We start from the raw sequence: 24279 nt of genomic DNA on the forward strand, positions 1-24279 counted from the left end.
TTTGTAAGCTGACAAACAAACCAACAAATTTTCAGTATTATTTATTTTTGGTACAATGAAGACATACTAGTATTTTTATTTGGTACAAACTGTCAAGATATGGGAAGACACAGCCACTCACGTAGGTTTTTGGCACTTATGTTGCCATGTAGTTGTGACTTGTTTATTTTCATAACCAAAAAATGCCACTCCTGTACATATGTTGATCGAAGTATTGTATCACATATGCAACCTCATTATGGAGACAGATGCTCTTCTTGAGAAAATGTAGAACTGTAGAACAGTTTCAATGTAAAAGAATTTGTCTTTTAAATGGGAAATGTATTGAAGACATTAGTTCCATCTACACATGCACAAGGACACTTCCATATGAATTAACAAATGGTCTCAAAAAGAGATTTAAGATTAGCAGTGTTCTCAAAACCTTTATCCAATTACGATAGATCGCTAAACTACCTCTTTTTGTGCAAACAGCCAGTGAACCTGTGAATTTCCTTTATATGGTGAACAAGTAGTAAAGGATAAACAGCACCGATATCACAATTCCGAAAAACTGAAGTAAGCCATGCTAACTGAAAGATGCCACTGCACTGTTAAATGAAATGCTGTGCTCTACCAAGCACTTCTGAGACATGTTGAGCCTCAGGCAGCATGCGTGCAGTTTTATGCTCTGTGGCTGACATTTGCACAGAAGGTGGCCTACGTCAAGCCAGATTTAAACATAGGTGTGACACTAACAAAATCTCTCAGTGTGATTGACACACATCAGAATAGCACTCGCAGCATGTGAAGATGACTGAATCAGTAGACAAATTGTTGCACACAAGTACTAAGTCTTTAATGTGGCTAAACACGAGAATAGACTTCGTCTAGTAAGCCTCCTGCATGTGAGAAATTAAGTTCAGCCTTTTTATAACACCAGAAAAATAAATCACAATCTACATCAGCTTTGAGGACGTTTCTCTGTACATCTCAACTTCTGGAGTGTCTCTTGCAATAGCTTCAGTTTTCTTCTTTGGAACTGCAACCATAGCTCACTAGTAGACAGAGTAACATTGTTTAATGTTTTGTGTGTATTTTATATTATACATTACAAACTGGCACATGGTATACCACAGGCACTATCTGCTGCCCAGTAGTTCCAAAATCTCCAGAAGGCTCATCTTGTAGAGAGAGAGAGAGAGAGAGAGAGAGAGAGAGAGAGAGAGAGAGAGAGAGAGGGGGGGGGGGAGATTTAAGTACTATTAGGTTTTCATTGGATCTGTACCTTGGTAGGTGCTTCTAATCACAGTATAAGAAATTTGACTTCACTTTCAAGTACTACTACACAGGAGTGAGGCTGAGCTTAACTTTCCACTCTTCACAGTCCACAACGAAGCAGCAGAAGTCACTCTTACCACTACCCGCTAAATGATTATGAAGCAGCAAATTATTATGAAGCAGCAAACAAAAACTGCACACTATGTATAAGTCAAAACTGGAGGGACATGCAAAATTACAAGGACTGTTTGACCTGCATTTTACTGACACGTCACTGGCCTTACATTGAGAACAGTAAGTGCGGCAATATGAATTTTGCTATCACATGACTGAAAGAAAAAAGTTGTGCTAATTGATAATCTGTAAATTATCTTTTAACACTAGAAGAGAAATTCAGTACTTACATCAACCATGTCATCATCAAACAGTAACCAGAATCCATGGCTTTTAACAATGCTAATGTAATGGCCTCTGTTTGGACCACTTCCACAGTGAATAACAACAGCAACCAGATCATACAGACGATCAGGATTCACAGCATCATCTGACTGCAATTGCAAAAATATACACACACATGTAAAATTGTTTGTTTTACAGGACTCCATTTTAGAAGAGAGAGGGAAAGGGGGGGGAGGAAGGAGAGAGGGGGAGAGAGACAAACTTATGTACAGCCACCTATTATTACAATTACTTTCCTATGGGTTCACCATCTAAAACAAAAGAAAGAGGCTTCAACTTTATTTTTAGGCTCCTTTATGTCTCAAAATTTAACAAATTAAAATAACTGTAAGACAATGCAACTTCTGCGATATTGTTGTCATGGCAGAATGATGGAACCAATATAGAGTGAACACACAAGTAATGAACAAGAAAATGTCTCCTTTAAATTGACAGAGGTAGGGGGCAATAGCAATACAAAATAGATGATGATATGTGTAACATTCTTGTAACCATATCCTTTGTCAACAGGTAACAGTAGTACAGGAAGAACAAATAATCTGATTAAGTTTAAATGCAAGCTCTTGGTGAGTATGACTTTTTACCATTTTATTATTAATCTGTTTCTAAACCACTGATTTGATATTATGGCTTCTGGATTTGGGATGTGTAAGTGTCTAACTGCACACGAGACCTACTATATTGTGAACTGAAGGAGGAACAGTACTGCCACTACTTAATAGCAGCTCAAAATCCTTCCATAAAATAGTACCACTTGCTGCTGAATGAAGAGCTGCCATTCAAAGAGTTCTTCAGTCAACCACTGCCAGTTCTTGATTTCAACTCACGTTGCCGTATCAATGGTCTTATTGTTTTAATTAATATGTAGAATGTATACAAAAGTAGAAAATGATTTGAGTTGTAAACCGAAAGGAAGGAAAAAAAAATTAACACTCCGAGTCCCAGAGAAGACGAGGTTGTTAGAGAGAGGTGTTAGGTTGAGATCTATGACATTTAGGATGGAACACAAAAGCTTCTGCTTCAAAGTACCATTTTGGCATTCACTCAAAGTAATTTTGAGAACCCACAGAAAACTTGAGCCAGTACCTTAATTGAGGTATTCTCTGGAACGAAATCCAAATCAGTCAGTAATTCTTACATATTAAACTGTCATATCACGTATTCCGAAACCAAAATATTTAGTTTATATTTAGCTGAAATTTAGCCCATGTACGAGAACTTGAAATGAATAAAGAATCTATTTAAATTGTTTAATGCTCTGTATCTCGATCTCTCTGTATGTTTCAGTTAAGTCGTTGTTCCGAAACACCTCAGTGTGCAATAAAAGAGAAATCTAATACTCTCAGTGACAAAAAAAGAAAAGAAGATTTATGAAGATATTGATAAAATATCATTTCCACAATAATCTTAAAAAATTTCACCTTGTGGCAAAAATATTAAACTACTAGAGTCACATTACGATGGCTGATATCACAATGGTGGTATGGGCGCACAACAGCAAGGTCTTCAGCGCCTGCGAGAAACAGTTTGAGATGAGTGTCGGTAAAATACACTAAACAGTAGTATAAAACAGCAAGGAAAATGAAGGTAACAAAAGTTGGAAAACTATGTGTGTACACAAACAGAAGCACGGAACAAAATATCATGACAATATTAAAACATTAAATAAATAGGAAGAAAGTGGCGTAAGGAGATAAAACAATACAGCAGATGCCTGTGGCTGGCTGACAGCAAGAATAAAAAAGGAGGAGCCAGTCACTCTGCAACACACTAAAACCTCCAGCCTAAAAACTTAGGCCAGAGCCCAGACACATCATAAAACTTTAAATCACACTTGTCTCATCATCAGCTAAAACACAGGGCACATCCCCGTCAATATTTGTTTCTGCCCTTGCATCAAGGTATAAAATGCACGCTGTTAAAATATCAAACAATGGAAAATCCAGGATGGAATTTAACAATATCATGAAAAGGAAAGCTGCTCAGCAGACATGCTGAGTTGCAGATAGAGACAACAAAAGATTGTCACAAATAAAGGTTTGGGCCCATAAGGCCTTCGTCAACAATAGACGACACACACACACACACACACACACACACACACACACACACACACACAGACGACTGCAGTCTCAGGCAACTGAAACCACACTGTGAGCAGTAGCACCAGTGCATGATGGGAGTAACAGCTGGGTGGAGGTAAGGAGGAGGCTGGGGTGGTGGGGGGAGGGATAGTAGTATGGTAGGGGTGGCAGACAGTGAAGTGCTGCTAGTTAGACAGAGGGCAGAGGAGAGGTGAGGAGGAGGGTGGGGGCAGGGGGAAATAGCGGGAAAGGAGAGAAGTAAACAAACTTGGTACGATGGTGGAATGACAGCTGTGTGTGCTGGAATGCGAACAGTGAATGGACTGGATGGGTGAGGTCAGTGACTAACGAAGGTTGAGGCCAGGAGGGTTACAGGAATGTAGGATGTACTGCAGGGAAAGTTCCCATCCATGCAATCCAGAAAAGCTGGTGTTAGTGGGAAAGCTCCATATGGCACAGGCTGTGAAGTGGTCATTGAACTGAAGGATGTCATGTTTGGCAGTGTGCTCAGCAACAGGGTGGTCCACTTGTTTCTTGGCCACAGTTTGTTGGTGGCCATTCACATGGACAGACAGCTTGTTAGTTGGCATGCCCACATAGAATGCGGTACAGTGGATGCAGCTTAGCTTGTATATCACATGACTGATTTCACAGGTAGCCCTGCCTTTGACGGGATAGGTGAAGTTTGTGAGCAAACTGGAGTAGGTGGTGGTGGGAGGATGTATGGGACAGGTCTTGCATCTAGGTGTATTACAGGGGTATGAGCCATGAGGTAAGGGATTGTGAGCAGGGGTTGTGTAAGGATGGAAGAGTATATAGTGTAGGTTTGGTGGACAGCGGAATACCACTGTGGGTGGGGTGAGAAGGATAGTGGGAAGGACATTTCTCATATCAGGGCACAACGAGAGGTAGTTGAAACCCTGGCGGAGAATGTAATTCAGTTGCTCCAGTCCTGGGTGGTACTGAGTTATGAGGGGAATGCTCCTGTACAGCCGGACGGTGAGACTGGAAAGATAAGGCACAGGAGATTTGTTTTTGTACAAGGCTGGGAGGATAATTATGGTCTGTAAAGGCTTCAGTGAGACCCTCAGTATATTTCGAGAGGGACTGCTCGTCACTGCAGATGTGACAACATGGGTGGCTAGGCTGTACAGAAGGGACTTCTTGGTATGGAATGGGTGGCAGCTGTCTAGGTGGAAGTATTGCTGGTGGTTAGTAGGTTTGATATGGACAGAGGTACTGATGTAGCCATCTTTGAGGTGGAGGTCAACATCTAGGAAGGTGGCTTGATGGGTTGAGTAGAATCAGGTGAAGCAAATGGGGCAGAAGTTGTTGAGGTTCTGGAGGAATGTCGATAGGGTGTCCTCATCCTCGATCCAGATCACAAAGATATCATCAATGAATCTGAACCAGGTGAAGGGTTTATGATTCTGGGGGTTTAGAAAGGATTGCTCTAGATGGCTCACAAATATGTTGTCATAGGATGGTGCCAAGCGGGTGCCTGTAGCTGTACCCCGGATTTGTTTGTAGGTAATGCCTTCAAAGGAGAAGTAATTGTGGGTGATGATATAGTTGGTCGTGGTGACTAGCAAGGAGGTTGTTTGTTTGGAATCCTTCAGGCATTGGGAAAGGAAGTGTTCAATAGTGGTAAACCAATTACCCAAAACCTACCCTCCTACCAAACATTTCCTCCACCAACTCTCCACAGTTCCTGTCCCTTTACCACATGGTGCCCTGCTTGTCACTACTGATGCCACCTCTCTTTACACTAACACTCCTAATGCCTGTGGCAGTTGTAATCTTCACCAGTGGTGGACCGGAAGTCCACACTCCTCCTCTTAGCACCTGCTCTATGGTTCTGGAAACCTATATCCTGACTGGCAGTTGCAGTAACTGTGACAATATAGGCTGCCATAAATCTGGCCAATGTCTCGCAGATTGGTTTGGAGAGTGGCGGCAGTCATGGGGCACCAACTCCACTTCCAGAAACTCTCCTTATGGTCTCCCACACAAAGGAACTCTTCATGGAATGATTAATGGTGGTATTAATGCTGGTCAGGAACTGTTGCCATGACCTCTTCTCACTCACTCGAAAAATCTGGCGACTTTTTGCCCTCGCCAATCGAAAGGGTGCAAGCATCTCTGCAGTTGGCCAACACTTGAAACTACGCAGAGCCACAAACCTAGTCCTGATTGCAGAGTGCATTCGGCACTCCTCCAACGGACAGGCTGCCTCTTCAGTTGTCCCATGGACTGTGGAATGGATGCTTCAGCGGCATGGTGAATTATTTTGGTAATATGATACAATGTTCAAACTGCGCTAGCTGATTATGAAGTGGCCAGTCTCCTCTACTGAGCACCCATAGCAGCAGTTTCCTTTCAGGTTCCACTCCATCTGGCAAGTGAATGCAGATCAGGGAGTGATCACTTCTGTGCAAGTGTTGGAGAGGAAAACGGGAGATTGATGCCACCTATTTGCAGTGCAGAAGTGTGTGCAAATCAGTCTGAAATGCATGGCAGAGTAAATTTAATACAGTACCACATGTTTGGATTTCTTCCTGTACGTGTGTAGTATATGGAAGGTACAAAGAACTACTGCTTAACTGCCTCTGTGCATGCAGTAATTAATCTTGTCTTTATAGTCCGTACAGGAGTGATTTGCTCCTGAAAGTTTGTAAACAGTTTCACAGGAGGCAATTGGTGTGTGTTTACAAGTGCCTGTCAATTCAAGCTTTCAACATTTATCATGATTTAAAAAACCTGTGATCATTCATGGCACCTTTCTTAGTACAAGTTCAATATCCTGTTAGAAGTATTTCGGCTAGGGGGCCACCAACTTCGGAAGTATTCTACAATGGGATGCACAAGTGATTTGTAAGCAGCATTTTCCCCAATATTCTGCCAATGAATCAAAGCCTGCCATCTGCCTTACCTACGAGGTGCATTAAAGTTCTAAGGCCTCCGATTTTTTTTCTTCGGACTGGAAAGAGATAGAAACATGCGCATTGTTTTAAAATGAGGCCGCATTCATTGTCAATATGTCCCAGAGATGGCAGCACCATACGGCAGATGGAATTTTACTGCCAGTGGCGAGAATGAGAACTGTTTTAAATACTTAAAATGGCGACGTTTTCCTTACTTGAACAGCATGCAATCATTCGTTTTCTGAATTTGGGTGGTGTGAAACCAATTGAAATTCAACGACAGTTGAAGGAGACATGTGGTGATGGAGTTATGGATGTGTCGAAAGTGTGTTCGTGGGTGCGACAGTTTAATGAAGGCAGAACATCGTCTGACAACAAACCGAAACAACCTCGGGCTCGCACAAGCCGGTCTGATGACATGATCATGAAAGTGGAGAGAATTGTTTTGGGGGATCGCCTTCAGAGTTGGCATTTCTGTGGGTTCTGTGCACACAATCCTGCATGACGACCTGAAAATGCGAAAAGTGTCATCCAGGTGGGTGCCACGAATGCTGACGGACGACCACATGGCTGCCCGTGTGGCATGTTGCCAAGCAATGTTGACGTGCAACGACAGCATGAATGGGACTTTCTTTTCGTCGGTTGTGACAATGGATGAGACGTGGATGCCATTTTTCAATCCAGAAACAAAGCGCTAGTCAGCTCCATGGAAGCACACAGATTCACCACCACCAAAAAAAATTTCGGGTAACCGCCAGTGCTGAAAAAATGATTGTGTCCATGTTCTGGGACAGCGAGGGCATAATCCTTACCCAATGCGTTCCAAAGGGCACTACGGTAACAGGTGCATCCTATGAAAATGTTTTGAAGAACAAATTCCTTCCTGCACTGCAACAAAAACGTCCGGGAAGGGCTGCGCATGTGCTGTTTCACCAAGACAATGCACCTGCATATCGAGCTAACGTTACGCAACAGTTTCTTCGTGATAACAATTTTGAAGTGATTCCTCATGCTCCCTACTCACCTGACCTGGCTCCTAGTGACTTTTGGCTTTTTCCAACAATGAAAGACACTCTCCGTGGCCGCACATTCACCAGCCGTGCTGCTATTGCCTCAGCGATTTTCCAGTGGTCAAAACAGACTCCTGAAGAAGCCTTCGCCGCTGCCATGGAATCATGGCTTCAGTGTTGTGAAAAATGTGTACGTCTGCAGGGCGATTATGTCGAGAAGTAATGCCAGTTTCATCGATTTCGGGTGAGTAGTTAATTAGAAAAAAAAAAATCGGAGGCCTTAGAACTTGAATGCACCTCGTATATGATGATTTCATATCCCTAACTGTTACACCCACGTGTCTGTTAGTGAATCATTGATATTATTGCTGTTTGATGTTACTATTTTACAATTCTGTGAAGTGTACAATTTTATATTTCTGAAAATTTAAATACAGTTGCCAATCTTTGTATCATTTTGGAAACTTAACACCCAACTGGGTATTTGTGCAGGCTGTTTTACATGTAATACTTCACCACAGATAACTGCATCATCTACAAAATGTATGAAGGTACTAATAAAATAGTATGCCAAGTCATTAACATACAATGTGAGTAACAAGGGTCAACACACCTCCCTGGAGCACGCTGGAAGTTACTTCTACTTCTGTTGATGATCCCTGCCATGAAATAATCTATCCAGTCAATAATTTTGTTTTATAACCCATATAACTGTACTTTTGTTGAAGTAATTGGTCTACCAAATACTTTTTTTTGTAGTCAAGAAATACTGCATCCAGCTAACTGCCTTGATCCATGGCTTTTAGGATGTCATACAAGAAAAGCACTACTTTCATTTTGAAATGACTGTTATTTTTGTAATCTACGCTGGTTTGGCATCAAGATCATTCTGTTCTTTTAAGCTCAAAATCTGTTCTAGGACTCTAAAACAAATCGATATAAAACAGACAGGATGGTAATTATCATTATCACTTCTATTAGCGTTCTTTTTGACGCTACTGACACTAACATCTATAACACTCATCTTTGCAGTGGTGTGAGAAGTAATTTGGGGCAGTACTTCTGTACCTTCCTTTGCAATGAATATTTGAAAACTTAATTCAGCATTTCAGCATTTGCTTTACTACCATCAATTTCATTTTTTCCCTGTGTTATCCACAAGTACCTGGACACTAATTTTCTTGCCACTGACAGCCTTTGCATATGGTCAGACTTTCTTTAGAGTTTTATGAGACATCTTCAATAAGATTCTTGTACAACAGTCACTGAAGGCTTCACAGTTTGCTCTTCTGATAGACAAATGTGTTTCATTTATCATACCTGTATCTATAACCCCCTGCTCCACCTGTTATGCAGCAGTCACTGTTATTTAAGATTTTTTTTTTACAATGGAGGGCTCCACTCACAATCAATTATTCTACTAGGTACATACCAATCCAGTGTACAGTCAACTATTATTTTAAACTTGAGCTACAGTTGTTCTACATGCTCCTGCCTAAAGGTAAATGTTTCAAGTTCATCTTTGAGTGATGACATGTTTGTCTCTTTATCTAGCTTATTGAACATGTTACTTTAACCACTTGTTTCAGCTGCAGTTTGTACTTTAGTGACGATTGTTGCTATAACTGCCTCATGGTCACTGATACCTCTTTCAATATGGACATCCTCTTACTTTTCATATACTTCCAACAACAGTGGACTTCCCAACTCACTTTCTTAGGGTGATTTCAGAGAAGGTATTTGCTCTACTACCATCAGTTTCAGTTTTGTCTGTGTCATCCATGAGCGTCTTTGACGTCACTTACAGAATATCTGGCACATTCATCACTTACAAACCTGTAATTATTCCAATCAGTTGTTGGATGACTAAAGTCTCCATCAATAATGACAATACGATTGGGAAGATAAGTAGCCAACTGAAATTCTCTAAAGTTTTCAGTTATATCTGGCGGAGAGTCTGTTGCTCAGCAGAAAGACGCAGTCACAGGTTTGTGTCCACAGAAGACCTTGTCCGAAAGCTAGAGTTATCTAACAGTCCACTTAATTTGCCTGCCCACTGTTCAAAACCTCATCTATGTGGTAACAGTATATCTCAATTCATATTGTTATTCAATCCCGTATTTTCCATTGCTTGATACTGAGTCTTGCCTCAACAAAGCCACATGCAGTTCAGTGTCAATTCCTATATTGGTCAAGTTTCTTATCTGCTTTGTCAAATACGCTGTTTCCACTTTCATTAGCCTAGCCTTTCGCTATACAAATGTGTTCATCCCATTATTTTTGGGCTTTAGCCGGCTTTCTATATGCAGTATTGCACAAACTCTACTGCTTTTTAGGACGCTTCAAACTCGCAGACTTTCTGCCACATGCTTTGGGATTTACACTAATACTTTAGGATCTTCTACAATTATTATTATCATTATCACCATCCATTGCTGGGTAAGACACCTCCGTTAGACTCTTCAGGCATTATGGGTCTCAGCTGAATGCATTCAGTTTTACTTCTGAACATTTTCTATTATCATCTAGCTATTTCCACCAGGGCTTTGTCTCAGCCCTTCCTTATTTTATTGAGTCCAGGAAAGAACTTCACTGATCCACCTACCTTCTGTTCACTTGGTTGCATGAACTATATGGACATTTCAAGAAATCTCTCAATGCTCCTACAATTTTTTCTCTACTCTTGTTGATTGTGCCATCCCAACAGACAAAATGTTGAAGTTAACCAGCATAAATTTCCATTTAGTTTCCTTTACACTCTCATTTTTTTAAATTGTTCCTTTACTCAGATTTTCATTGTACCTTCTCACATTCTTCTGAAGACATTTCCTTCCAAATAGTTTCATTTAACTTGGGTAGTTCTGCCATGTTCCTATTATTGTTTGGTTGAGATTCATGTCTTCTCTTTAAGAACTATCTCATTCCATTTGAAATTTTCTTATTTTCTTTCCTATTGTTTTTTTAACAACAATGACTTTTTGTTTGGGTTGATACTTATGTTAAGTAATTGCCCTTTTTTCCATGTCTGTATAATACTGCTTTTATCTGGCATATGTCCTAATTCTTAGACAAATACCCTCAATCTACATTTATAAACTCTTGGGTGATGAGTCGGTTTCTTTCTAATTTTCGCACTATTTTTTCTACATGTCTTCCAAGTCTACAGTCACTTTCAATTTGAAAATGGCTTATGATTGTCAAATCTTGTATTACTTCTTTTTTAGTTCAATTTGATCTCTGTCAATTCCACTTTTTATTTTTTTTCTGGAAGACTGTGTTAAGACAGTGTATACACTCAACAAAATTCTTCTAAAAGAAGTGATTTGGGCAGGAGTGTGTTCATGGGAATAACCATGAAAGAGGATTCAGAAAGATCACATATAGTTCAGAGAAGATAGGCATTTTTGTGGAGGTAGTATCCTTTTTATTTGGGAAGAGAGATTGGTGTTTTTGATGGTCTTTGACAAAAGGTACATGGATAGTATAGTTAAATAATAGCTGGAGCCATCAAATCTGTACAGAGGTAATCTATGGGCTCCTCCGAAACACACTGGCTATGGAACTGATCCCATGATGACATTGATCTAAAGGACATACCACTGATGGGACTGCTGATCCAAATGCCACGCTTCCATAGTCCAAGCAGGATAGTATATTACAGCTTTATAAAGTCATAAAAGGGTAAAGTGATTGGTGCTACAGGAAGTGCAGCTGAAGCAGTATAGAGCATTAAGTTACTTGCAGCACTTCTGTTTCAGTTGGTGTAAACAATGCAGTCAGCCATGCTAGTTTACATAAAGAAGCTATTACTAGAAAGTGGTGTGTGTGTGTGTGTGTGTGTGTGTGTGTGTGTGTGTGTGTGTGTGTGTGTTTGTTTTGGGGCTTACAGACACTCAACATCAAGGTAATCAGTGCCCTGACACACATTAAAAGAAACGAATGTGGACAAATTTAGTAAAAGGGAAGCATACACACAAAGAAAGTGGGAAAAGACGAAAAATGATGTATAAGAAAATAAAACTTAACAAAAACAAGACAGGAGTGTCAAGGATGCCACAGGAAACTGTCACTGGCTGGCCACTTACATAAAATATGGGCAAGCCAGTCAACCTGTGAACAAATTAAGACCCTCTCCCTAAAATCTTGGTAAAAACGTTGGACAAGTCACAGAACTTTTAAACTTTAACCACATTCATTTGAGTATTTCCTAAAAGAGATGGCAGATCCGCTGGCAAGTCAGAAAATAAAATAAAACACAATCCAATAAAATGTGGCGCACAGAGACCTGGACGCCACAAGTACCACACATTGGAGGGTCCTCTCGCCGGAGCAGGAAGCCCTGTGTCGTAGACTGTGGCCTATCCAAAGCTGAGTGAGGAGAACCATGTCCTGTCTATGGGGCTGGAAAGAAGTACACTACATATGCGTTGTGGGCTTGACTAAATGGAGCTTATTGTCAGTCATTTCCAGCCACTCATCCTCCCACCGACACACGACTCGTGAGCCCAACAGTAAGGTGAGTGCATGCAGGGGGATGGTACACTGAAATACTTGTGGATCCAGACATGCCTCCTTGGCTGCGAGATCTATCTTTTCATTCCCAGCAATGCCGACATGCCCTAGAACCCAGAAAAAACCACCTCCTTCCCCAGTCATTGTAGTTGGAGGAAGGCATCCTGGATGTTCTGGACTATTTTATCTGCTGGATACAAATGTTGCAGTGAGTGAAGGTCACTTAGTGAATCGGAACAGACAAGAAATTTAGGACGGGAAGAGCATCTTATTTGCTCCAGTGCCCGCAAGATCGAGACAATTCTGCATCAATGACAGTAAATGCTTCAGGCAGTTGAACCTTGAGGACACGATCTGTTAAAACAACAGGGCAACCAACAGAATCCTCCTGTTTCGACCCATCTGTAAAAACAGCTACATAATCATGGTGCTCAGATAAAATGGCAGAAAATGTATTAAAAATGGAGGCAGGAGTGCAGTCTCTCTTGTACTGCACCAAATCTAAAATCACGCTGGGCCTCTCCAGTAACCAGGCGGTTAAAACCCTGGATTTGGGGCTGTATGGGCTCCACAGCGAGGTACTCCAGCACACGTATCCCTAACGGCATCATGGCTCGTGGACGGTTGGGAAAAAGGTGCTTCAAGAGGCGGACGAGCAATAATATGGTGAGTGGGTGAGGTTGGAGCTGCAAGAAACTTACAAGGCTGGCGCACCAACAGGAGCTGCCATCGGATGGTAACCTGTCTCAGCACAGGGGCTGGGTATGGGACTAGTCCGATAAGGACCTGTGGTTAGTCGAATCTCCACATGGCGGACAGCGTCAAGGATCCACAAATAAGAGGGCCATGACGACCCATACACCATGCACCTGTAGTCCAGCCGTGGACACACAAAAGCCCAATAAATCTGGAGGAGATGTGCCCTGTCCGCTCCCCAAGACCTGTGGCTGAGGCACTTGAGGATGTTCAGTGCCTTCAAGGTTCTGACTTTCAAGTCTCGCAGGTGTGGCAACCATGACAATCTGGAGTCAAACATGAGGCGAAGAAACCACACTGTGTCTCTAAAATGTAGGGTAGTGTCCCATACATGCAAGGCAGGCAAATTAAAAGGATGACGAGAACGAATAAAATGAACGCACACACACTTATCAGCAGAAAATTGGAAACCCGTCTTTACAGCCCACCGCTGCACTGTAAGTTGCAACTGACGGCTCACTGTTGCAATGGAGAAGGAACAGAACATTCCGCACATGTCAGTATTTCAATACAGAACACAAGAGTCTCCGATTTAATAATTTTTTATTGAAAGTGTCTGACCTGTGGATAAAAGACCATGTACCTGTTTCTGAGCAAAACTTGGAAGTTGCCACTACATCACGTACGTCTCATCATGTTCCGGTTGACAGACTTCCCAGTCACATCAACCGGCTGACAGACTTCCCAGTCACATCAACCAACACCAACTAATACTTACTGCCGAAACGAATAAACGGAAAAGAAGAAACTGCCATGTATATTCCAAAAACAAAAAAAAAGAACAACAACAAACTTAATGTTTAAGTCTTGTGGAGTTGTGTTACGTCTTTGAGACTGTTTTGCTGCATATCATATGAAAGAGAAATACTAAGTACCAAAGACAATGCAAACAAACAAATATATGAAACAAATAAACTTTGTATTTATTTATGTAAGTATATCTTCGACATTTCATGAAAGTAGAGGAAGAGGTTTGAGAACTTACGAGAACTAACGATGAGATTAGTAAAACTTAACAATTTATAGTCTCCCAATAATGTCAAGAATGGCCGGTGAAAAGCCAAGTAATATGAATTAGTGCTGACGGCACCAAGCGAATACATTTGTACGAGATGTGCACACGGAAAAGTGTTAATACTGCAATTACTGATGACAATCAACAATAGACATCATGGTAAATGATTGCAAGTAGAAAATTTATTCATATAAGTGTAATTTGTGAAACCATCAGTTTTTTAAAAAGAAAAATTCTTTTTATGTCACATTAATTATATTTTTAAATCTTACAAAATTAATAAGTCCATCACTTTTTGTCTGAAAGACTACCACTGAAATGAACAAATGAATGTTTTTTATGACTGTCATTTTAACAGCATCTAAGTCCTTACCGTATTAAATAACCGTAGTTCAAGAGGGAACACAACTCTGTGAGAAACCTTTATGTGCCTGTTATATTGCTCCATATATTTGAATCTTTTGAGATGAAGAGCCAATATCATTGGTAACTTCTTAACACGCATTCGTTTCTGCAATTAAGAAAACAGTGGATTACAGCTTATGGAATTTCAGTGTTGGAAAATAATTTTCATGACTAAAAGGAAAAGACATTTAGAAAAGAATCAAACAAAATAAGATGTTATATATCTAAAAACAAAGATGATGTGACTTACCAAATGAAAGTGCTGGCAGGTTGACAGACACACAAACAAACACAACATACACACAAAATTCAAGCTTTCGCAACAAACTGTTGCCTCATCAGGGAAGAGGGAAGGAGAGGGAAAGACGCGCGCACACACACACACACACACACACACACACACACACACACACACACACACACAGACACAGGCAGACATATTTAAAGACAAAGAGTTTGGGCAGAGATGTCAGTCGAGGCAGAAGTGCAGAGGCAAAGAAGTTGTTGAAAGACAGGTGACGTATGAGTGGCGGCAACTTGAAATTAGCGGAGATTGAGGCCTGGTGGATAACGAGAAGAGAGGATATATTGAAGAGCAAGTTCCCATCTCCGGAGTTCGGATAAGTTGGCGTTAGTGGGAAGTATCCAGATAGCCCGGACGGTGTAACACTGTGCCAAGATGTGCTGGCCGTGCACCAAGGCATGTTTAGCCACAGGGTGATCCTCATTACAAACAAAAACTGTCTGCCAGTGTCCATTCATGTGAATGGACAGTTTGTTGCTGGTCATTCCCACATAGAATGCGTCACAGTGTAGGCAGGTCAGTTGGTAGATCACGTGGGTGCTTTCACACGTGGCCCTGCCTTTGATCGTGTACACCTTCCGGGTTACAGGACTGGAGTAGGTGGTGGTGGGAGGGTGCATGGGACAGGATTTACACCGGGGGCTGTTACAAGGGTAGGAGCCAGAGGGTGGGGAAGGTGGTTTGGGGATTTCATAGGGATGAACTAAGAGGTTACGAAGGTTAGGTGGACGGCGGAAAGACACTCTTGGTGGAGTGGGGAGGATTTCATGAAGGATGGATCTCATTTCTGGGCAGGATTTGAGGAAGTCGTATCCCTGCTGGAGAGCCACATTCAGAATCTGATCCAGTCCCGGAAAGTATCCTGTCACAAGTGGGGCACTTTTGTGGTTCTTCTGTGGGAGGTTCTGGGTTTGAGAGGATGAGGAAGTGGCTCTGGTTATTTGCTTCTGTACCAGGTCGGGAGGGTAGTTGCGGGATGCGAAAGCTGTTGTCAGGTTGTTGGTGTAATGCTTCAGGGATTCCGGACTGGAGCAGATTCATTTGCCACGAAGACCTAGGCTGTAGGGAAGGGACCATTTGATGTGGAATGGGTGGCAGCTGTCGTAATGGAGGTACTGCTGCTTGTTGGTGGGTTTGATGTGGACGGACGTGTGAAGCTGGCCATTGGACAGGTGGAGGTCAACATCAAGGAAAGTGGCATGGGATTTGGAGTAGGACCAGGTGAATCTGATGGAACCAAAGGAGTTGAGGTTGGAGAGGAAATTCTGGAATTCTTCTTCACTGTGAGTCCAGATCATGAAGATGTCATCAATAAATCTGTACCAAACTTTGGGTTGGCAGGCCTGGGTAACCAAGAAGGCTTCCTCCAAGCGACCCATGAATAGGTTGGCGTACGAAGGGGCCATCCTGGTACCCATGGCTGTTCCCTTTAATTGTTGGTATGTCTGGCCTTCAAAAGTGAAGAAGTTGTGGGTCAGGATGAAGCTGGCTAAGGTAATGAAGAAAGAGGTTTTAGGTAGGGTGGCAGGTGATCGGCATGAAAGGAAGTGCTCCATCGCAGCGAGGCCCTGGACGTGCGGGATATTTGTGTATAAGGAAGTGGCATCAATGGTTACAAGGATGGTTTCTGGGGGTAACGGATTGGGTAAGGATTCCAGGCGTTCGAGAAAGTGTTTGGTGTCTTTGATGAAGGATGGGAGACTGCACGTAATGGGTTGAAGGTGTTGATCTACGTAGGCAGAGATACGTTCTGTGGGGGCTTGGTAACCAGCTACAATGGGGCGGCCAGGATGATTGGGTTTGTGAATTTTGGGAAGAAGGTAGAAGGTAGGGGTGCGGGGTGTCGGTGGGGTCAGGAGGTTGATGGAGTCAGGTGAAAGGTTTTGTAGGGGGCCTAAGGTTCTGAGGATTCCTTGAAGCTCCGCCTGGACATCAGGAATGGGATTACCTTGGCAAACTTTGTATGTGGTGTTGTCTGAAAGCTGACGCAGTCCCTCAGCCACATACTCCCGACGGTCAAGTACCACGGTCGTGGAACCCTTGTCCGCCGGAAGAATGATGATGGACCGGTCAGCCTTCAGATCACGGATAGCCTGGGCTTCAGCAGTGGTGATGTTGCGAGTAGGATTAAGGTTTTTTAAGAAGGATTGAGAGGCAAGGCTGGAAGTCAGAAATTCCTGGAAGGTTTGGAGAGGGTGATTTTGAGGAAGAGGTGGTGGGTCCCGCTGTGACGGAGGACGGAACTGTTCCAGGCAGGGTTCAATTTGGATAGTGTCTTGGGGAGTTGGATCGTTAGGGGTAGGATTAGGATCATTTTTCTTCGTGGCAACGTGATACTTCCAGCAGAGAGTACGGGTGTAGGACAGTAAATCTTTGACGAGGGCTGTTTGGTTGAATCTGGGAGTGGGGCTGAAGGTGAGGCCTTTGGATAGGACAGAGGTTTCGGATTGGGAGAGAGGTTTGGAGGAAAGGTTAACTACTGAATTAGTGTGTTGTGGTGCCCGATTGTGTTGCTTGGAATTTTGAGGTTTTGGAGGGAGTGGAGCTGGAAGTGGGAGACTGAGTAGGTGGGAGAGACTGGGTTTGTGTGCAATGAGAGGTGGTTGAGGTTTGCTGCAAAGGTTGTGAAGGGTGAGTGAGTTGCCTCTTCGGAGGTGGAAACCAGGAGATTGGATAGTTTTTTGAGGTGAAGGGTGGCATGCTGCTCTAATTTGCGGTTGGCCTGTAGGAGGATGCTCTGAATAGCTGGTGTGGATGTGGGAGAGGAAAGATTGAGGACTTTTATTAAGGATAGTAGTTGACGGGTGTGTTCATTGGCTGAGTTGATGTGTAGGTGAAGGATTAGGTGGGTGAGGGCAATGGATTGTTCAGTTTGGAACTGGTATAGGGACTGATGGAAAGAAGGGTTGCAGCCAGAGATGGGAACTTTAAGTGTGAGGCCTTTGGGGGTTATGCCAAATGTCAGACAAGCCTGAGAAAATAAAATATGCGAGCGTAATCTGGCTAGGGTGAAGGCATGTTTGCGGAGGGAATGTAAATAAAACTTAATGGGGTCGTGGTGGGGGTGTTGTGAGGGTGACATGGTATTAGAAGGTGGAAAGTGTAACATGAGGTTGAAATGAAAATGAAAGATAAAAATATATGGGGAGAGATAAGGGTGAACTAGAAAATAACTGGAGATCTGGCATGAAAAAAGGCGAAAAAGTGTTGGTTAAGTTGATCCTGTGGTGAACTTGGGTTGGTAGACAGCGATGTGCATGAAGGTTAGGTGGTTGTGTTGCCACTAAAACACGTTAAAGGACGGAAAATTCGGGAAAATTTCGAAAAAACGTGTAAATGTATTAAAAGGAGTGGTGTTGTGGTGAAAGATTACGAAAATGGGGCTAACAATTGTAAATAATGAGGTTAAAACCTGTGGGGAGCGGCTAAAAATGATCAGTGATGTGCGAAAAACGGAAGTGGAAATAAAGTAAAAGTAAAAGTTATTAGAACTAGCCGAAATGGTTGTTTAATATGTTTATACCGTTTCTAGTTCAATAACAGCTGCTTTCACGTATTAAACAACCATTTCGGCTAGTTCTAATAACTTTTACTTTATTTCCACTTCCGTTTTTCGCACATCACTGATCATTTTTAGCCGCTCCCCCACAGGTTTTAATGTCATTATTTACAATTGTTAGCCCCATTTTCGTAATCTTTCACCACAACACCACTCCTTTTAATACACTTACACGTTTTCTCGAAATTTTCCATAATTTTCCGTCCTTTAACGTGTTTTAGCGGCAACACAACCACCTAACCTTCATGCACATCGCTGTCTACCAACCCAAGTTCACCACAGGATCAACTTAACCAACACTTTTTCGCCTTTTTTCATACCAGATCTCCAGTTATTTTCTAGTTCACCCTTATCTCTCCCCATATATTTTTATCTTTCATTTTCATTTCAACCTCATGTTACACTTTCCACATTCTAATACCACCCTCACAACACCCCCACCACGACCCCATTAAGTTTTATTTACATTCCCTCCACAAACATGCCTTCACCCTAGCCAGATTATGCTCGCATATTTTATTTTCTCAGGCTTGTCTGACATTTGGCATAACCTCCAAAGGCCTCACACTTAAAGTTCCCATCTCTGGCTGCAACCCTTCTTTCCATCAGTCCCTATACCAGTTCCAAACTGAACAATCCATTGCCCTCACCCACCTAATCCTTCACCTACACATTAACTCAGCCAATGAACACACCCGTCAACTCCTATCCTTAATAAAAGTCCTCAATCTTTCCTCTCCCACATCCACACCGGCTATTCAGAGCATCCTCCTACAGGCCAACCGCAAATTAGAGCAGCATGCCACCCTTCACCTCAAAAAACTATCCAATCTCCTGGTTTCCCACCTCCGGAAAGGCAACTCACTCACCCTTCACAACCTTTCCAGCAAACCTCAACCACCTCTCATTGCACACAAACCCAGTCTCTCCCACCTACTCAGTCTCCCACTTCCAGCTCCACTCCCTCCAAAACCTCAAAATTCCAAGCAACACAATCTGGCACCACAACACACTAATTCAGTAGTTAACCTTTCCTCCAAACCTCTCTCCCAATGATCCTAATCCTACCCCTAACGATCCAACTCCCCAGGACATTATCCAAATTGAACCCTGCCTGGAACAGTTCCGTCCTCCATCACAGCGGGACCCACCACCTCTTCCTCAAAATCACCCTCTCCAAACCTTCCAGGAATTTCTGACTTCCAGCCTTGCCTCTCAATCCTTCTTAAAAAACCTTAATCCTACTCGCAACATCACCACTGCTGAAGCCCAGGCTATCCGTGATCTGAAGGCTGACCGGTCCATCATCATTCTTCCGGCGGACAAGGGTTCCACGACCGTGGTACTTGACCGTCGGGAGTATGTGGCTGAGGGATTGCGTCAGCTTTCAGACAACACCACATACAAAGTTTGCCAAGGTAATCCCATTCCTGATGTCCAGGCGGAGCTTCAAGGAATCCTCAGAACCTTAGGCCCCCTACAAAACCTTTCACCTGACTCCAACCTCCTGACCCCACCGACACCCCGCACCCATACCTTCTACCTTCTTCCTAAAATTCACAAACCCAATCATCCTGGCCGCCCCATTGTAGCTGGTTACCAAGCCCCCACAGAACATATCTCTGCCTACGTAGATCAACGCCTTAAACCCATTACGTGCAGTCTCCCATCCTTCATCAAAGACACCAAACACTTTCTCGAACGCCTGGAATCCTTACCCAATCCGTTACCCCCAGAAACCATCCTTGTAACCATTGATGCCACTTCCTTATACACAAATATCCCGCACGTCCAGGGCCTCACTGCAATGGAGCACTTCCTTTCACACCGATCACCTGCCACCCTACCTAAAACCTCTTTCCTCATTACCTTAGCCAGCTTCATCCTGACCCACAACTTCTTCACTTTTGAAGGCCAGACATACCAACAATTAAAGGGAACAGCCATGGGTACCAGGATGGCCCCTTCGTACGCCAACCTATTCATGGGTCGCTTGGAGGAAGCCTTCTTGGTTACCCAGGCCTGCCAACCCAAAGTTTGGTACAGATTTATTGATGACATCTTCATGATCTGGACTCACAGTGAAGAAGAATTCCAGAATTTCCTCTCCAACCTCAACTCCTTTGGTTCCATCAGATTCACCTGGTCCTACTCCAAATCCCATGCCACTTTCCTTGATGTTGACCTCCACCTGTCCAATGGCCAGCTTCACACGTCCGTCCACATCAAACCCACCAACAAGCAGCAGTACCTCCATTACGACAGCTGCCACCCATTCCACATCAAACGGTCCCTTCCCTACAGCCTAGGTCTTCGTGGCAAATGAATCTGCTCCAGTCCGGAATCCCTGAAGCATTACACCAACAACCTGACAACAGCTTTCGCATCCCGCAACTACCCTCCCGACCTGGTACAGAAGCAAATAACCAGAGCCACTTCCTCATCCTCTCAAACCCAGAACCTCCCACAGAAGAACCACAAAAGTGCCCCACTTGTGACAGGATACTTTCCGGGACTGGATCAGATTCTGAATGTGGCTCTCCAGCAGGGATACGACTTCCTCAAATCCTGCCCAGAAATGAGATCCATCCTTCATGAAATCCTCCCCACTCCACCAAGAGTGTCTTTCCGCCGTCCACCTAACCTTCGTAACCTCTTAGTTCATCCCTATGAAATCCCCAAACCACCTTCCCCACCCTCTGGCTCCTACCCTTGTAACCGCCCCCGGTGTAAAACCTGTCCCATGCACCCTCCCACCACCACCTACTCCAGTCCTGTAACCCGGAAGGTGTACACGATCAAAGGCAGGGCCACGTGTGAAAGCACCCACGTGATCTACCAACTGACCTGCCTACACTGTGACGCATTCTATGTGGGAATGACCAGCAACAAACTGTCCATTCACATGAATGGACACAGGCAGACAGTTTTTGTTGGTAATGAGGATCACCCTGTGGCTAAACATGCCTTGGTGCACGGCCAGCACATCTTGGCACAGTGTTACACCGTCCGGGTTATCTGGATACTTCCCACTAACACCAACCTATCCGAACTCCGGAGATGGGAACTTGCTCTTCAATATATCCTCTCTTCCCGTTATCCACCAGGCCTCAATCTCCCCTAATTTCAAGTTGCCGCCACTCATACCTCACCTGTCATTCAACAACATCTTTGCCTCTGCACTTCTGCCTCGACTGACATCTCTGCCCAAACTCTTTGTCTTTAAATATGTCTGCCTGTGTGTGTGTGTGTGTGTGTGTGTGTGTGTGTGTGTGGGCGCGCGCGCGCGCGAGAGAGAGAGTGTATACCTGTCCTTTTTTCCCCCCTAAGGTAAGTCTTTCCGCTCCCGGGATTGGAATGACTCCTTACCCTCTCCCTTAAAACCCACTTCCTTTCGTCTTTCCCTCTCCTTCCCTCTTCCCTGATGAGGCAACAGTTTGTTGCGAAAGCTTGAATTTTGTGTGTATGTTTGTGTTTGTTTGTGTGTCTGTCGACCTGCCAGCACTTTCATTTAGTAAGTCACATCATCTTTGTTTTTAGATATATATTTCCTACGTGGAATGTTTCCCTCTGTTATAAAAATAAGATGTTACACACACATAAAACTAATCAAGTCTTCAGCAACACATACACAATGAGGTATTGTCCTATCGCTATAATTATATTCCCAGATATATTGTTTATTTAGTGCATACTACACATCAATTTAGATCAATGCTGATATTGTGTGCATACAATTAATTTCAGCATGTAGTGCAATTTTTGACACACTTTCTTCTTCAGGATATTATACTGTTGGCTGTAAGTATATAAATTTCACTCACGCTCCTGATATCTTAATAGAAATGCATTATATTTACTATGTACACAATGGGTGTCCAATTGGTGCGTGTGGGCCGCTCACAGCCCAAAGCAAATAATATGGCCCACGAAGTGAGTATCTATCACAGATCAGTGAAAAAAAATGCTTCTATTTACAGTTATGATAATTTGAATAAAGTCAATTTGAAAACCCTGCCACACAATGCAATTCTCTCATTGTTCCATCACACTATCTTTTCTTTTTTTTCTAGTGGTTATTGTTAGTGTTAAGTATATTGAGTGCAGCCCAAAAATACTTGTCTTCTTCCAATGTGGCCCAGGTAAGCTAAAAGGCTGGACACCCCTGATCTACACCACTGCAATGTAAGCTTCTTGTCTGTCTCACTGCTTTAGTTTTCTTAAAACCCTTCCTGTTTGCAAGCGAAAAGTGTTTTTATCTACAAAATGAGTCTGCCGTTAGGAATTATTGTAACTGTACAACCGATCCACAGTGGACTCGTTCGAAAGTGGGCTACTGAATGTTAAATGTGGAAAGAATGGCCTTAATCTGTATCTACTTTTCACAGCTTCTAGAAAATCAGTATTTGATTTCTGTCTTTCATGCAGATACTATCATACATTCAGAACCTTATACAGTTAAAGTATCTGAGGTTAAAAGTGTATCAATAATTATTCCATATGAACAAAGCTCTATGGTAACTAAAAATCACTGCTTTGCTCTAAAGCAAAGATTATCTTTATGCAAAGGTTCACTATTCATCAACTTTGATGATAGTTATCAGAGAGGCAGATGATTATGAAATAAGTTCTATTTCTTTGTCACTGATATTTCTCTACAGTTAATGTGTATCACTACAAATCAATACGTTATAGCTTATGTTATATGATACCACTGAGGAAACTTACAGAGTAAAAGAGACCTTCCTTATGTAACAAAGATATTTATTCAAATTAATTTTGTAGGTTAAAAAAGGGAAAAGAAATGAATTTGGTATAGGAACACATCATTCATCACAGGAACTTCCTCAGTCATCTCACCAGAACAGGTGCTAGAGACTACCCAACTTGTTACTATGACAGCATCAACAGGTTAACCTTATCACACATTACTTTCATGTTGAGTGGTACAGTGATCATCAAGTAACTAAGAAAGAGACTAAATTAAAATACCAGTTTTTCCAACAATGTCACCACACTTCTCTCATCAAGAAATAATAATACTAACAATAATGGAGAATTACTGTACCATATGACTGTATCAGGTGAGAGTGCCAGTTCTACATATTGCTTAATCTTTACCTTTTGAAATCCATTGTACTACCAGAAGATAATGACACAGTATCACTCAAAAAATAGTGTTTTTGTGCTATTCTTCATCTCTTTCTTCAATAACATAAAATAGTTAAGTTTGTTGTCTAGTACTATGATGTGTAATGATTTGTTGTCGACTACTTTGTACTATGTATGTACTAACAAATTTGTTGTAATCATCAAATGTACTGCTGATGTAATGCAGGACTGGGCACATGGTAAGTACATCAAATGCCAATAATACAAAACAATAAAGCTAAACTCGTATTGCACAATGTTTAATTTGAGAACCAAAATCTAAAAGTGTAGTAATCTTTTTCACTATGTCTGCCTGTCACTCAACCAATCTACACTGTTTCTTGTTCCATAAGCTGTCAAAAATCCAATTTTGTTGGGTAACATTTTTGCTTAGCAGCTCTAAAGCACTGATCAACTGACTGAATCCTACAGTATTCCATATCTATTGACTCACTGAAGCTTGAGCATCTAACTTCCAATGATTCCGCACAGTGCTGTACCTAAAAATGTATGAACCATTCATTTCCCCCTCCTCGCCTCAATACAATCCATTCTACAGCAGAGCTAGAGCTCCTGCAATTTTCATTTCTTTGTTACAGCACTTCTCCAGTGACATGTGGAGAAAGACATTGTAGATAAGGATTCTCTCAACTACACAAATATGTCACTTATCTTTGCATTGTTAAAAGAAACACACACACACACACACACACACACACACACACACACACACACACACACACTTATCTCCTTATGCTAAAATATTATATGGTATTACATTATTTGTTAAGATTGTATCAAAATAAGAAGCAGTTAACACAAATAATGCACATTGTTCCA

At 42.4% G+C, this 24279-nt stretch overlaps 1 protein-coding gene across 2 annotated transcripts in view; it reads right to left on the minus strand.

Annotated features, from left to right (window-relative positions):
• LOC126412043 (ubiquitin carboxyl-terminal hydrolase 46) overlaps positions 1-24279 on the minus strand; it is a 97839-nt gene that overhangs the window by 8993 nt on the left and 64567 nt on the right. For both annotated transcript variants that reach the window (XM_050081423.1, XM_050081422.1), the window contains exons 7-8: positions 14394-14531; positions 1665-1808 (exon numbers count right to left, since the gene is read on the minus strand). In XM_050081423.1, coding sequence (XP_049937380.1) covers positions 1665-1808; positions 14394-14531 — 282 coding nt within the window. The remainder of the gene's footprint in view (positions 1-1664; positions 1809-14393; positions 14532-24279) is intronic.

The sequence above is a fragment of the Schistocerca serialis genome, chromosome 7 (genome assembly GCF_023864345.2).
Source record: "Schistocerca serialis cubense isolate TAMUIC-IGC-003099 chromosome 7, iqSchSeri2.2, whole genome shotgun sequence".
In the NCBI taxonomy this organism is placed as follows: domain Eukaryota; kingdom Metazoa; phylum Arthropoda; class Insecta; order Orthoptera; family Acrididae; genus Schistocerca; species Schistocerca serialis.